Below are 16,484 nucleotides of genomic sequence, written 5' to 3' on the forward strand. Positions count from 1 at the left end.
AATAAACATTAAAAACAATAAAATGCACATCAGGACTGGTATTCCTAGTGTTTTCCCACAAATCATGTAAAAAGGAGAGAGATCATTAGCCCCTACCGACTCTGAGATCCTTTGATAAATTTGCTATCTAATAGAGTTATGCCATTGATAATTGTCTCCAAAACATGTTGGTTGTGACGGAAGAACTGCATCAGAGAACCATGTTTCATGCAAAACTCACGTCAGCTGGATCCTCCGAGCACTTTATTTAGGAGAATTTAGTGCTGTGCTCAAAAGTGTGCCTAGTTACAGAGAGTCCTTACATAAGAGACAAGGACGTAGCTTGCCAGCTACTTAAGTACTCATTAACAGGCAGTGAGGTCATGCTTAACTAGCTCCGAACACAGGGAGCCCATCCCTAACACTTTGTCTAAGGAACAGATGAATTACCACCGTCTGATATAATTTATTCCATGTAGAGAAGGGCTCGGTGTTTCTAGCTATGGAGCAAGAAAAAGAATAAAGCAGAAAATGAGTTCAAGACTACATAATTGCCAATACTGATCTTATGTGTATAACTCTTGTTTTTTGAACCCTCAGGTAGTTCTGAGTATACTCTGTCCTTTCCAACCTTTGCAAGCAGCAGGATGGAAAATCAATATTGTAGATTATAATCAGCATTAAAATTAATACACAACAAAACCAAAAACATCAAAGTGTATTGCATAGAGCAAGGGAAAGCACCATTTCTTGACATGCTCGTTTGGGTTTTAAGAATATACGTAGCTTTGTATTGGGTCATGATGTCAAATTTATTTCTGACTAAGAGTTTAGGTTAAAAAGTTTTAAAATACTGTTCTAGGTTCTTGAGAGTTAAAGATGTACTCTTTTATTTTGAACTCAAACAAAGGTTAGAGGGTCCCTTAAAACCTGATGTTGCTCTTTCAGGGTCTTATAAGTTCCTAGGTCTGTGACTTAGAGAGAAAATCTCCCCCCTGAGTTAATTCCAGGTCTTTCCATCTTCAGAAATGGGTTTGCTCTCTGTGTTCATCATGTTAGTTAGTGCACAGGAGTTGGGACCTGCAGAACACAAGCCTCTAAAAACTTCTCCAGATTCCACTAGGTGTCGCTCAGTCTTCATTTTGGACAATCAAAATGCCTATCATTAGGGACTGGTTCCATAAATCATGACACGTTGGTCTGGTGGAATACTCTAACATTATTAATTGTAAGCTCATATTCATTGGTACAGAAAAGGTAGCTACGATAAACTGTTACGTATATTGCAAGAATCAATGGAAAAACAGAGTTATATATACACACTATACATATTTGTCTATTTTGACTATATAGACATAGAAAATATTTGGAAAAAATGTTACTGGTGGTTGGTGCTTATTTTTGTACTTCTATTTTCTGAATGTTCCTAAGTTTTTTTTTAATGTTTTATTTATTTTTAAGACAGAGAGAGACAGAGCATGAGTGGGGGTGGGGCAGAGAGAGAGGGAGACATAGAATCTGAAGCAGGCTCTAGGCTCTGAGCTGTTAGCACAGAGGCTGACGCGGGGCTTGAACTCACGAACTGTGAGATCATGACCTGAGCCGAAGTCGGAAGCTCAACCGACTGAGCCACTTGGGTGCCCCTATTTTCTGAATGTTTCGTAACGAGGATCTTTTTTCCTATAATTAGACAAAACTTTAGTTACCACGTTAAAAATAGAAAACAAAACATATGCTCATTTCGAACTTTCTAGAAAACCTTGGTGTAATCTGCTATTTCTATACATTGCTCATTGAGTTGAGATTTTTTTTGTTAATGTCATGTTTCAGAGAAAACAATCTAGTCAAGAAAACAGGAACATCAAAGGGGGCAGTAATTAAATCAAACATGAGCTATATTCGAACCAGGAGCAAGAGTTTTGTCCATATCACCTCTACTTGGATGTACCAGCATGCCCTCAGCACTAGGGTGCCACTAACATGGAAATTTCTGCCAGAAGTTCTCTCCTCTCTCCTTGGTTCCTTTATATATATATATAAAAAAATTTTTTTTTAAATGTTTATTTATTTTTGAGAGAGAGAGAGAGAGAGAGAGAGAGAGAGAGAGAGAGAGACAGAGCACAAGCAGGGAAGGGCAGAGAGAGGGAGACAGAATCCAAAGTAGGCTCCAGGCTCTGAGCTGTCAGCACAGAGCCCGACATGGGCTCGAACTCACAAACAGCAAGATCATGATCTGAGCTGAAGTCCGACGCTTAACTGACTGAGTCACCCAGGCGCCCTCTCCACGGTTCCTTTAGATGTAGGTCTAGATGTACATCAAACCTTTCCCCATGAACATAGCTTGTTTTCAGCTAGGCTAGTGGGCACTCGGCTAATCTAAATAGAGGCTCCTACTTCCTTCGTTAGAAAGCTCCTCACTTCATAAGTAGATACAGCAAAACCTGACATCTAAGCTTCCACTGGCATCAACTTTGAAGTGAAACTAAAACGAACCCATGTTGGCAGCTGAACAAAAAAGCATGATACGGTAGCACCTTGTTTCTGTCATTGTTTTCTGCCCAAAGATGGAACACTTAAGACCAGAGTCCCATTTAAGAATTCTCAACACTACACCTATTCTCTTTGAATTCCTAGCTCTCTGGATTTCCACACAATGGGCGTGTTAATTATTAATCTGAGCTCTGACTAAAGCTGGTTGGCAAGTTTGCTAATTGTTAACCAAGCTTCTATCTGCTGACAGATTTTTTAAAAAACATTACTTTTCTTTAAAAAAAATATACTCATGCCCACAAAGCAGATTTTAAACTATCAAATAATAAGACAGTAATATTGTTAGACAATATTCATGGGATACTTTGCACGAACCTGACACTCTTCTATGGGGCTTTGAAATATTCAACTACTGGCGCTTCAGCAAGCTTTGGACTCAGCTTACTCGCCTGAGTCAACTTGATTCTAGATTTTCTATGAATTCTAAATAAACTCCCAATTTTCTACTGAGATCTACTTTCTTGCCAATCTCAAGTAACATCTATAGGTTCTACATCCTAGTCCTACACAGTTTACTTAGGCTGTTTATGCACACATATTCTTCTGTAGGCTCTCCCTCGGATAAAGTGAAAATTCCTCGGATAAAGTAAAATTTCTGCTCAAATTTGTATGTAGAAAAGTTATTTGGGGGCAGTTATATTCCCCCATTTTAGCCTGCTCAGAGGGGCAAAGCCCTACCAGCTCTGCTGGTTTCTGAATGCTACAAAGGCCTTGGTGTAAGGAATATGTCCAGCTTCTACACAATACTTGCTTGGGGACTTTCTTATTTGAATTGTTCAGAAAAACAGGGTCTATAGGTAAGACTGCTGACAAAGAACAATCCCAGGGGAATCCATGTTTCAGGGACCCAAGACTCTTCTAGAATATTGGGAACAGAAGCCAGTGACATTAATAGAGGTAGGAATTTGGCACAAGCGGTTGGAGGGGGTGTAGGTGTAGGAGTGGGGCACAGAGAATCATGTAGCCAAGGTGTCCATGGCAGATTTCTATAACATAAGTCCATCTACAAAACTGGCAGGGAGCTCTCCGTATTCGATGTATCTAGAAGTAAGGATTTACCTGCACATACCTGTCTGTCTGTCCTAAAACCAATTGTCCAGGTATTCAACATGATGGGGGTGGGGGAAGAAGGGGAAAGTGAAGTTATGCAAGAGGGTTTTCCAAAGGGTATTAAATGGAACGTGAGTCCTGTGCCCTATGCCTCCCTCTTTGAGATTCCCAATACAAATTAACATCAAACGCTCTCAGAGTCCTGAGGTAAAGAGATCTGATTAATTTAGTTTAACCTAACATTTCCCAAGTATTTTGCCAAAGGACAATCTCAGTTTTAAGGAACATTTATTTAAAATCTTTTAAAAAAAGCATTCTTGAAAATGGTACTGACAAGGGTCTCTTATGAAACTGGCTGGGCCATAGAAAGAACCAATGACATTAACCCCAGTCATAATGTTTTCTAATAAGCTGAGCTTATATAGCATATTAAGTGAGGGAACAGAAACATGGATACTAAGCATGATCTGTCCTGCTAAATAATGGGAAAAGCAGATTAAACCTTGTGTGAGCAATGACTACTGGTCTTCTGTTAGTGATTGATAGCCTGACCTGCTGACTGAGTATCTCTAAGACAATGGCCAATGACTTCACAACAGAAATATGTTGTCTGTTTAGCACGTTTCTGTCTGGAGGCACAGGATAGGGAGACTACTATTTTTTCTTCACATGTGAACACAGTCATTGTTAAGTAGTCTCTGTTTCTTACCTGAAAGTGTTCTCGGTGTGTTTCAGTTTGTGGGTCATGAATTCTCCATTCTGTGACTTCACTTCTGTAAATCCCTTCTTTCCATCCAAGAAACTCTTCACTTCTTTGGGCTCTTTGTCCTTTTTAATCTTCTCATCTTTGATCTAGCCAACAGTACATATCAGGAAGAAACACAGTGATAAAAACCGTATTAGTTTGGGTGGGTATCACCAAATAAGACCCAGAATTACTAGGAAGCCAGAAAACTCAGAAGTAAAACAAACCACCGGAGAATGATGTGGTACAGCTAGGGTCAGAGGAAATTCTTAGAGTGTGAGCTATGGTCCTCCAGCCTCTGCGCAAAGACCTTGACCACAATTTAACGAAGTCAAGATCATCCCTGATTTCACTAGGGTTTTGTTTTCAAGAGCAGTGGAGGTGTTGCTGTTTGGAAACAATTATGTTCTGGGAATGCTGTGTAAGAGTAGTTGTTCATAGTTCTCATTGAAAGGGTGATCATTAGTGTGGCATTGATGGGAGAACATCTAGGTTGGCTGAACTGGTTTTTTCTTGGATGAAGAGTGTGTCTTTGAAAAAGACACAAATGTGTTGAAGAAGAAAAAAGAAGAAACCTACCAAGTCAGCCAGATCTGCCAAGCCAATGTTGGCAGATTGCCGAGGAAGCTCACCCTTGTAATAAAATGAGTAAGTAGGGTCCCGAGGATAGAAGACAAATTACCCTACCTTTAGTGGGATGGCTCAGAGACCCACGGGCCATGTCTGTAGTCATCTAAACCACTACAGTTCAAATGGAATAGGAAAAACTTCAGGGTTTACCTTGACTTCCATTGCAGGTAATAGTTTAGTCTCCAGAAGTGGTTTTGTGATTGTTGGAGAGACAGAGGAAGGTGTTACATGGACAGCAGGTGTTCACTTTAATTTTTTGTGAGTTTTGTGTTATAAGTTCCTCATGGTAAATGAGACACATTACTTCAAAGTAAAATGAATTTACATAGCTTGCTGAGAGCTTAGATTACTTGTATCAGCTCATCCATTCTTAAAGGATGAGTGTGAAAACAGGGGAGGTTCATTATCGCTGTTTTCAAGACAACCAATGACAAAACACTGACGTTCTAGAGCAAGCAACAGAGGAAGGATAGGCATAAGAACTTAGGCCTTCAGGTGCTGTCCAGAATGGCCTCCTGATCACTCACCTCTTTCCAGCTATTCCTCAGATACTCTCTGAACACTTATTTCTAAAGTACATGTTTTACTAAGCATAGCACTTTTTTTTTTTCTGTTTACTGATGAGCCTTGTGTAGTCCTTTGCCTGACTGCCTTCTTTGGATGTTATATGATTAAATTACCACAGATAGACTATTCACTGCCATGTTGCCCTAATCAGTTAAGACTTATATCTTTCTCCAAGGGGGATATACCTAGGCTATCCCTTGGACATGCTGAAAAAGAAGGCTGTTGTTCTGCCACTCTCTCTGAGAGCTCTGTCCGGAAGTCAGGAAATGAGTTTTGTTCCAGTGCTATCAACAGACTAGCTAAAATTAAGTCACCTAATTTTCTCTGGGATGTTGGCTCCATATACATAAGAGAGGTTGGATCAGAGGATTCCTTCCTGATCCTTCACCCTCTCATTTCCCTCTTGGCTCCTGATTTGTTGTGAGAGGCTACAGAGAAGAGAGGGAAGCTCTGACCTGTCCTGCAGCTTGACTGCAGCTCTCTGGTGGCTGTTCTCACCCAATAAGAAATCAATGTCATTGACAGGCAGGAATAGGCAATGCCTATTCTCATCTTGAGCTACCATTGCTGGATATTGCCCTAGATACCAGGGACTGAAGTTTGTATCCTGGTTAAGAAGTATCTGGGGATACAAATTTGGGAGCTAAAGGGTGTCCCATTTCAGGGGACCCACAAAACACACTCTGAGTCAAATCTCATGGTTTGTGGAGCACTGTGCAAGGCAAAATGCCCTTTAACTCATTTCTCTTATTTTGGAATCAAGAGATAATTCCATTCTCCCCAAATGCATTACCTGATTTGTTGACCAAAAATGTGTATAAAATAGGTTTGTAAAACAATACATGTCTAAGAGAAGAAAAATACCTCCCCCTGCCTCTTTTGCAAGCTCTGCCTTTATTGGCAAAGGTTATAGAGGGTGGTGTGCTTATAGTCTCTTTGGAAGACTTTCTTAGGAAAATTCCCAGTGAAATAATGATTTGGGATTGCAAATTATTTTCTCTTTCTGGGAAATAAATAAATAAACAAACAAACAAATAAATAAGTTAATTCATTCCATAGTGCCTTTAAATTTAAGGAGCATAGTGGATTGGATTCAATTGCAGATTCAACCTAAACTCATGAGATTCTGAGGGAAAAGCATTGGATCTTCTAGGTCAGAAGGTAACCGTGAAGAAAATCTGGGGATGGGTTCATAGGTAGCTGAGTACTCTGAAGAGTTAATGTGCTTCACATTCAGATAATATTAGCATATGAAAGGCTCTGGTCAAATGTGACATTTGGATGAAATTCTGTATATTGGGGGTATCCAAAGGGATAACACACAGGTGTAGGTGGGTGGAGGTGAGAATTCAACTGACATGCCCTCGTGCCAGAGAGACACTCAAAAGGTCAAGTGATCAAGGCAAGAAGACTGAGCTGTCAGCCTCTGTAGAATGGTGCTTTGCATTATTTGATTTCAGAAGACTGACAAGAATTCATCCAAGTTATAGTATTTCAAATCAGGTCCAGCACATTTTTGTTAGACTCAGAAGCCTCAATTCCTGTTTTGGGTCCAATGTCTGTCACATGGATGTCTTTGCTACTGAGGGTTTGGTTTGTGAACGACATACACAGACCTTACCAGTAAGCTTGGACTCTATCCCAGACCTACCGAGTCAGATTCTGCATTTCATAAGATTCCAGGGATTTGTATGCACACCTATGTTTGGGGAACTTTGGTGTATGACAGGAATATCGGTTTCCATATCATATGAACAACTCTGCTGTAAGCTGGTTTTCTGTTAGAGGCCAGGAAAAGAAAAAAAAAAAAAAAAAAAAAAAGGAAAAAAAAGAAAAGAGTTCCAGGGTGAAGAACTAAAAAGAGGCATTTTATAGTTAGAGAGGAGAAAAAGAAAGCTAAGTTAACGTTTCAAGGCTGGTGATGTTCTGTGGTCCATCACCACAAACAGCTAAAACTGTAGGGCTGCAGGGGTAGAAAGAGTTTTTTCTAAGGTACTGGAGTGACTTCTGGAAATGTTTTCTCTAAGAAGTCTCATGTGATATTTGTGTTTACCCACATAGCTCTCCTTGAAAGGACATTTTTTTATTTTGTTTTTTTTTTTTTTAACAAAAAGAAAAAAAAAAGGAGGAGGGTGTTTGAAATGGCTAAATCATGTAAAATAGAATTCAGTTGTTTACATAAAGTAACCACGCAACTAGTCATTCAACCAGTGATTTACGTGTGCATTGTTAAAGCAGGAATGCCAGATTTTTTTTTTTTTTTTTAGCCTGGGTTGAGTGGCTAATCTGGCCTTGTGTAAAAAAAGAGGCCAAAAGTTTTGGGACTCTAGAATGGGGTGTAGGACAAACTGAGAAAGGGGCAGGTCTGAGATGGTTATACCGCCGACATTATTGGACTGGGGTTTCCTCTGGACAGAGGCAGAGGGATGATTTGGGTGGCCACTCATGAATCCTTTCTTGCTCACAGGCACAACATACAGACATAGAATGTTCTGGTGATTAAAAACAAATCACATCTTAGTAAAGCGAATTAAATTTTAAATACAGTGGGGCGCCTGGGTGGCGCAGTCGGTTAAGCGTCCGACTTCAGCCAGGTCACGATCTCGCGGTCCGTGAGTTCGAGCCCCGCGTCAGGCTCTGGGCTGATGGCTCAGAGCCTGGAGCCTGTTTCCGATTCTGTGTCTCCCTCTCTCTCTGCCCCTCCCCCGTTCATGCTCTGTCTCTCTCTGTCCCAAAAATAAATAAACATTGAAAAAAAAAATTAAAAAAAAAATAAATTTTAAATACAGAATCCACACAGCGCTCTTTCAGCTTCTCCTCCCCCACACAGACTTAATCGCTGAATTCTGACTTTATGCCCTCTTCCTTCTGTGAAGATATTCCCCACAAAACACCAGCTCGACAGAGGAGCCCACGTGGCCCATTTCTGTTTTAAGTTTCAAGTAACTTTCACTTTTTTTTTGTTTTTAGATGAATCTGTAGGTGTTGTTCTGCCAGAAAATGAGAACAGCGCTTCCCACCATATTCAACCATTTCCTTAGCTGCCTCATTGGAGCCAAATTCAGCTTCCTAGTTCTTAGCATTTCTGCTTCCACCTTCCTTTAGATGGGCGGGTTCATGCATTCAGTTTTTACTCCCAAGCCACCACAAGGTCTATGAGAAACAGGAAGGTACACACATCTTAACCCAAATAAATATAACATGACCTAGGGGTTCTTATATTTTCTGTGAGTCTTATGAAAAAAAGCATTTAAGCAAATAACCACCTCTCATGTAATTTTCTAAATATGGGTTTTTCTGTTTCTTGATAGATGCCATAATGGGCAGAGAAGTACAGCAAGAGTCCATTGGAGCTGGCCCTCTAGAATGACAGCTCAGTTCCATGGGCAAAGAAATTCAAATCTTCCTCCCCTTGATGATTTCCTTCTACCACGTTTAAGTACTTTGAACTTACTAGATGCTGTCACAATTTTTAGGATTACTTGGGGCTAACATAAACACAATGGTTAAGACGAGGTCAGGCTTTCTGATGTGGCGTTTTGATTCTGTCGGGGGTAATGACATCCTCTGTGCGGCAGCCTCTGCTCCACTGACTCGTTTACTTACCTACAGTCAAACACCCTGGCACCAGCTCCTGTGTGTGCCTCAGAAATGCAATGCAGAACATTTTGCCAGACTTTTCTTTTGAAAACCAAATACCACCTTCAGTGCATCAAATGTGTTAACTGAGACGTGGGGGGGTGTTTTTCCTTTGGAAAGTTAAATCATTAATCGAAGCCAGTTGGAAATATTCCATAATTGAAATGAAAGTAGGATGGTTCAAGGAGAAAACAATACACATAGAGGTGGAGAAAGTGGGAAAAACTGATCAGAGCAGTGTTTTTCAAGCTTTCTGTGACTCACAGGAAGGACAATTTAAATCATGATGTAATACTGCTTAGAATGCCCTCTGATATCTTCTGTTTGATTTCATTTTTTTAAAATGCCCATTGACACATTCAATTACTTTTGAGATGTTCGAAGTTGATGTTACCATTCAATGAATCATGAAGTCAAGCCATAGCTTGAAAAACACTGGATCACAGGTTATAGTTTTGAGATCAGCAGACATGAAATGTCATGCAACACTGCTCTCGGTTGCTTCATGATTAGGTCATTTGTCAATAATATTTACCTCTTTTTTGAAGGTAGGCTTGTCTTCTTGGGACTTTTCTCTTTTAGCTTGTGCTTTGGCCCCCTTTTCTTCTTCCTTTTTATGTTCAAGAGTGGCAAGGTCACTCGTTTAAAAGAAGCCCTTTCTGGCTTACAAGAGTGAGAGGGTGCTCAGGTCACTTTGCTCGTGCCTTGCGATTTTGCTGACTCAGTGCTCACATAACCCTTGGTGTCAGTGATTCTAAACAGCAACGTGGGATGGTTTCTTTCCACCAAAGTTTTTTCTCGTGTGCCTGCCAGTGTGCGCCCTGGACCCTAGCGTGACCTGGTGGTCCTTATGCGTGTTTACAAACCTCGTGTGTGGTTTGGTGCATCTCGTTTCTGATTGTCCCAAATGTAGCTGTGGTCACGAGCCCCGTGTGATGAGCAGGAGTGAAAGACAACTTCAGCACCATGCAGACTTAGTGATGGGGAGTTCTCTCTGCAGAGGTGAATGTGCAAGCATCTCTTTTTTCTTTCTTTCTTTTGTGTGCGTGTGTGGTAGGGGTAGGCAGGGATGCAGGTGGTGGTTAGGTACAGTGCTTTCAATGCAGGCTTGCAGACAGAAAAACATCTTTCACGGTTTGCAAACATTCCCCTCGCCCCACTTTCCACCCTTCTCAGGCAACATGAATTTATTTGTGTCATCCAGATGGCAAAAGCAGTAAAATGTATGCCCTTAATTACCAGTCAGTTATAAACTGATACCACCCCAGATGAATGGCTTTCTGCAAGTCCACATTAAGTTCAGGTCTACATGATGGCAAATCATGGTTTTGACATATTTTTAATGAAAGTTCCAAATTGGCTCCTTTCCCTCCTTCACTGCCAGCTGATTTCAAGGGGGTTATTTTTGCCTTCTCAAGATGAAATTTCTGACTGTGATTCTTTATGTCACCTTTCCCACCCCAATTTTTAAAATATAATTTTTAATTAAATGCCAAACACGTGGGTATGGGGAGGAGTTATGGTCCTCTTGCCTCATGTAGACCTATGGAGAGAGGTAAGTTGTTAATAGGAATGAATTTAGATGCAGGTGCAGAATTAGAAGTCAACACAGCACTGCCACATTTATCATCTTTGGGTTAGTTCATTTTTCTGGTATTTGCAACTAGCAAGCACAGAGCAATTAATTTCTCTCTGGCTGGTAAATTTGGTTCATTGAATATTTAACCATCGATCAATTGCTTTGTGCTCACCTATTGCTATGGCCGAAAAAAATGAACGGCTTGCCAAACGGGCAAGCACGCGGGGCTGCAGGAACGTGCCTCGGTCCCAAGTCTGACGTGCATTACATTTCTCGTAAGTCACAGGCATCACACGTTTGGTGCAAAATGTTTACTGTACCTGTTTCTTTTGGACAGCTGTCTGAAGTTTATCTTCTTGTACTTTCTTTTCATTTACCCGTTTCCCTTCTATTTTCTCGTCTACCTTTTCCCCTTTCTGCTTTTTCTCTTGCATTTCTCTTCTGTTCTCTTCTAGCTGCTGGCGTTTTTGCTCTTCTAGCTTAGCTTTCTGTTCTTCCTCCGCCTTTGCCCGCTGCCTCTCCTCCTCTGCTCTTCTCTCTTCCTCCTTAGCCCTCTCCCTCTCGGCCGCCTCCCTCCTTTCTCTCTCTTGGGCAGCTGCTCTTTCTTCTGCTTCAATTCTTGCTTTCTCCTCCGCTACCCTTTGTTCTTCCTCAGCTTTCATTCTTTCTCTTTCTTCTGCTTCCAGCCTGGCCCTCTCTGCCTCGGCTCTCTCCTTTTCTTCCCTCTCCCTCCTTTCACGATGGGCGGCCTCTTCTGACCCCTGCTCCCCCTCCCCCTCTGTTTGAGGCTCTTCTGCACCGGTCTGCCCAGTTGTCAACGGCATTGCCACGGTTTCTGTTGTTCTGTCTTCTACCGGCCCCTCTACCTGATTTTCTTCAGGGCTCCCCTGCTTTGGCTTCTCTTCCTCCTCTTCCTCCTTTTCCTTTTCTTCCTTCTTTTTCTCCTCAGTGTCCCTCCAGTCATTCTTCTGATAGGACTTTGTGACTATTTCTGTCTCCTCTAGCTCGTATCTTTCTTGGCGACGGTCACTTTTTTCTTCCTTCTCCGCAGCTTCGTTTTCGGCGGTGTCGTTCTGCGTTCTTCTGCTCGGTAGCGACAAGCCTGCGTCTGTGATGGTTGGGTCGAACTCCTTCTGCCGTTCCAGTGCTTCCTGAAGGCGTTTTTGGCGTCTTTCCTCCCGCCGAGCCAGGCGCTCCAGGAACGCGGCCTCGTCATCACCCTCCACCTGGGTGTTTGAGGTGGTTGTCTTGACCTCCTCATCGGCCACACTGTACAAGAGAAACAAGACAGCTTGGGTCAGCTGGTCAGCTGGATTCTCGTAGCCTGACCCACACCGGAACAGATGCTCGTGGTACCAGGTGCGCGCGCACCCAGGATATCCCTTCGGATAGTATCGTAACAGTACGTGCCTGCCGGGCTTTCAGCGGACAGCACGTGAGTGCCTTTGCCCTTAGTCCTTCTCTGGCCACTGGAGTCTACTCTACTATGCCAGCCGTCAAGCGAAAATGGATGAGCATTAGTGTATAAATACCTCGGCTCCCTCACCTCTTGAGTTGAATAACTGTGAGGTGCCTTGTTGCACGGGATCTCTGAGTCTCCCAGGGGAGTTGAGCTCCAGATCCCAGCAGCGGTAACTTGCTTGGCAATGAAACCTTTATTCGGTTGCTTTTCCTTCCCTGTTTCACTTTCCCACACTGCCGCCAGTGTTTCCTGGGATCATTTCACAAATGAACTGCCTGTGTTGAAATCTTTTTGCTCCAGACTCTGCTTCCTGGACAACTCAAACTAAGACAAGGACCAAACTGAGAAATGAGGGAATTCTTGTAGTATCACATAGTATTTCCACATATTACCAAGTCATCTAGAATTCCTGAGCTGGATCTGTGGGGCATAAGGCATTTGGAAAGGAAGCAGGTGTACCTTACAGTGTGGGGATGCTATACTAATGCCAGTGACCCCCATGGCAGGGACATCTAACCGTCCACCACAATTCATGCTCCTCCTTTCACTGTCACGGGGAGGTGACTACCAGTCAAGGGTTATATTTCTTGCCCTCCACTCTTCCTTACATCTAGGTGGAACCATGTGACCAATAATTTCCAATTGAGTGTCAGCATAAGTGATATGTCTAGACCAAGACTATTAAGCAGCAGAACCACATCCTCTCCCATCTCTGTCTGACGACTTGATCAGAAAAACCTCAAAGCCCCAGGAGTAGACAGAGTCACAAAAGGAAAGCTAGTTGGTGATCAGTTCTATTTACTACTCAGAAAAACCCACATTGGACTCATTTATGTTGCTGCATTAAATTAATAAAATTTGGGGCTCATTGTTATGGTGGCTGATATTACCCTAATACATACACCATCTAAATTCTTTGTCAAGATTTCCATGAACAAAGGGTCTCTTGCCCTTCTTCTCTATAGTTGATAAAAAATAGTTACATTTGATGTTTGCTAAAAAAGAAAAGAAAATCTCAAAAAACCAGACTGTACCATATCCATCACCGCACTCATTGTTACAGTTCAAGCCAGGGCTGTTGGTCTCCACTGGCAGGAAACAGCCAGTTATGTGATATCAGAAATTGTGACCAGAGTTGGAAGAGTATGTCTTGCCATGTTTAGAAACTCCATTAAATTTCATGGTTCATACTGAACTGGGCCCTTCTGAAGTTCAAGTCCACTTAATTTTGAAAAAAAAAAAAAAAAAAAACACATTTCACATTTAACAGTAAGAAATGGCAGAGTAAAGGCTGGATTTTAAACTTTCTTGGCTTTAACCGCTGCTGTAGGACACTGTCTACATGAATTAGACATATATGCATTAAATTTCCCTAAAAATACAAACAGTTTAGAATTTAAGGGCAAAATCTACATGTAAGGAACTTTGGATCAACTGAATTCAAACGATTTTTAAAAGGTACTGCAAATTCCGAAGTGTCAGCTAGATGAAAGTACTCTTGAGTTAAGAGACGAACAGATTCTACTGGATCTTTCTTTGCCTATTTGCAAATCACAACAGCGACCGTCAGTAGAAGTTAAGTACCACTCAGGGTTGCTCAGCCCCAAGGAGAACACTAATTCTTCTTGTGGATAATTAATATGTCAGAGATGAATGATAGGTTCTCAGACCTGGATGTACTTTAATGAAAAAGAAGGATTTGTAAATCGATCAACAGCATGAAATAACTACTACTAGTAAATGAAAAAAGAAGAGAAGCCCAAGTAGAAGGAAGATTTTAAAAGCAAGAACACGACTAGTAACTAGTAACTTTTAAGCCACTGTTGATCACTCACTAATAACCAGATTCAGGAAGGGGCCTCAAAATGCCATTTAAAAACTTTTTCTTTCCCTTCCCCTTCAGTTTGAGGATAGAAAAGGCAGCGATGACTATGTAGGCCTCCTCTGTAAAGCTCTGATACCATTTTCCTGATAATAGTTAAAATTAGGTGCTTATCGTATGCAAGGCACTGTGTGTTTTATGTGTATTATAATCTCACTTAAATTTAACAACATTCCTAAGAGAAAGGTATGATTTTCATGTCTGTTTAACAGGGAAAGGCCAAGGTGGAATTCAGAGCCAGGCAGCGAACATACCCACAACCCCTTTGCTGTATTTCCTCCCTAATTAGGAGCTTCTTACCAAGAAACAAGGTCTCTGCCTCTCCACCTAACTGGTAGGTTTCCTTATTGAATCCATTGTGCTTGACAGAATTTAAGACTTTCAGAAATCCATGTACCTGCTCATATTTAGGGTAAAGAGGTCAGACCTGTTTTCCTTCAGATTTTCTATATAGATGGGCTTAAAGGAACTGTATTATTAAAATTAAAATTAATTTTTCTCTCTATCCCGACCCCAAAATATTCTCATCTTTTTTTTTTTTTGCCTTGGGGCATATAAATTACATATATTAGCAAGTGGCGTAATGAACCAGGTGACCTTATATGTGCAAACCTGTAAAGATCCATTTGGAAGAAGTTGAACCTAGTAAGGGTTCTCCACTGTTCTGGTCACCACCAAGGCCTGTATAGGAAAAAACGTGCTAGTAAACTCGTAAGCTTTTTCGAATAATTACATTACATTAAGTAGGATTCTGCACCTTGCTGAATATCGTAGTGATCAGAGAATACTGATTCAGGCTGTATATCAGGAAAAATAAGACATTTGCAAGTCACATCTACTTTAAAAATTCAAGTTCTATTTGCTACTGGTAGGCACAAAGGACTAGAAAGCTAATAAATCTTCAGTTCAAAACAGGTATCGATACCCTAAAGAATAAATGTAAATAGTCTTCCTTATTTAAAGATGTAGCCCATTGTATTTAGTAAATAAAAAGATTGCTAAATTATAAAATAAAATAAAACACTTCAATTGGGGTGTGTTTAGGGGATGGGATAGGGGAAGAGAAAGGAGCAGTGGTGTCTGAATGTCCACATCAGTTTGACTGTCCAATCTGATTAGGTGCCTACAATAACCAAAAAATGACTGAGCAAGTTAGACTGGAAAAGAGTGGAGCTGGGCTGAGAAGGGAATGCTTTGCCCAACACGTTCCATTCATCTTGCAGGCTAAGAAGTACCTTAGACATTCTCCATTCCGAAGAGGACAGTACCTGTTCTGGGCATTAACCTCCACCTGGTCGGTCACCTGTCCCAAGGATTCTTCCTCTTGCTTCTGCCGCAGCCTCTCCTGCCGGGCACGGCGGCGCCGCTCCCGGGCGGCCTCCTCCTCATCGTCGTCGTTCCTCTGGTAGGCGATCCTGCAACATCGTGAAGACAACCTCTTGAGTGCGCCAGCTGCTGACCATCTCAATGCTTCTTTGCAGGATCCAGCCCTGAGTCCTTTCCTGGGCTTGACCACTGACTGAACCACAGAGCTCTAAATGGATCGTTCCGTTCCATAGACACTTGATCAGAATGGCTTTCAAACTTTTAAGTATCTGAAAAGCAGGAGTCCGCTAGCTAGAGGACAATTTACAATGATCAAATGACAGCTTAAACTGAAAAAATATACACAAAAGTGGGCTGTGCAGGAAACTGTGGGGTAGCATATTTAGATTTCTTCATTAAGCTCATTACTAGCCTTTTAAGATTTAGGAGCAGAAATCCAAAGCACTGAACCAAAAATAATCAAAACACTTATTGAAAAGATTCAGGATGTTGTATGAATTATTTGTGTAGATACTGTCACAAAGAACAGAAAAGAGTCAAGTTATCAAACCCATATTTTGGCATTAATAAGCCCAAACTGCAAATTAAAATCCAGAGTAGGGTACTCTCTTTGCTTGGATTTTATTTTTTCCTTTCAGTTCCTTTTCAATGGAGAAGGAAGGCGTTATTGACAACTGACAGGATGGCTTCAAAGTCAGTGTGGCTCCCTAAGAGTCCTCCTCCTTTGCTCTAAAACATGCATTAGAATTCTACCAGCCATATGGTGGGCACATCATGGTAGCTCACAGGTGTACACATAGATAGAAACCTAAGGGCTGAGGTGGGCAGAAAAGGCACGGAGAGCTTTGCACACATAGATGTTAGGGAAATTATACAATCACTATCACTATGTTACATCCATTTCTGTTAATACTTCTTTCTTCCCAAATAAAGAACCGGAGCTGGGGAACTACAGATGTCCAAACTCAAGAGGAAATGACCCGTATGGTCACCTTGGCTACTTGTGAGGGAGTAACACATACTGAGATACAGAGTGCCAGGAAGGCAGGGGTAGGCCGGCTGGCCCAGGGCCAAG

General features: G+C 41.6%; 1 protein-coding gene and 1 long non-coding RNA gene across 10 annotated transcripts in view; one reads left to right on the top strand and one right to left on the bottom strand.

Moving 5' to 3' along the window:
- Positions 1–16,484, bottom strand: part of CALD1 (caldesmon 1) — a 190,335-nt gene that overhangs the window by 25,179 nt on the left and 148,672 nt on the right. For 7 of the 9 annotated variants that reach the window (XM_086689637.1, XM_086689630.1, XM_086689623.1 and 4 more), the window contains 4 exons: positions 15,352–15,498; positions 11,060–12,008; positions 9,696–9,770; positions 4,289–4,431 (listed from right to left, as the gene is read on the bottom strand). In XM_086689637.1, coding sequence (XP_086545763.1) covers positions 4,289–4,431; positions 9,696–9,770; positions 11,060–12,008; positions 15,352–15,498 — 1,314 coding nt within the window. The remainder of the gene's footprint in view (positions 1–4,288; positions 4,432–9,695; positions 9,771–11,059; positions 12,009–15,351; positions 15,499–16,484) is intronic. The other 2 variants (XM_086689656.1, XM_086689644.1) reach the window with 1 other exon arrangement.
- Positions 12,008–15,417, top strand: LOC147583042 (uncharacterized). Its single transcript, XR_015244852.1, has 3 exons — positions 12,008–12,174; positions 14,296–14,417; positions 15,307–15,417. It is a non-coding gene; the product is annotated as an uncharacterized LOC147583042 (long non-coding RNA).

This window comes from Puma concolor, chromosome A2, assembly GCF_028749965.1.
Source record: "Puma concolor isolate L17-30 chromosome A2, mPumCon1.1.hap2, whole genome shotgun sequence".
In the NCBI taxonomy this organism is placed as follows: Eukaryota; Metazoa; Chordata; class Mammalia; order Carnivora; family Felidae; genus Puma; species Puma concolor.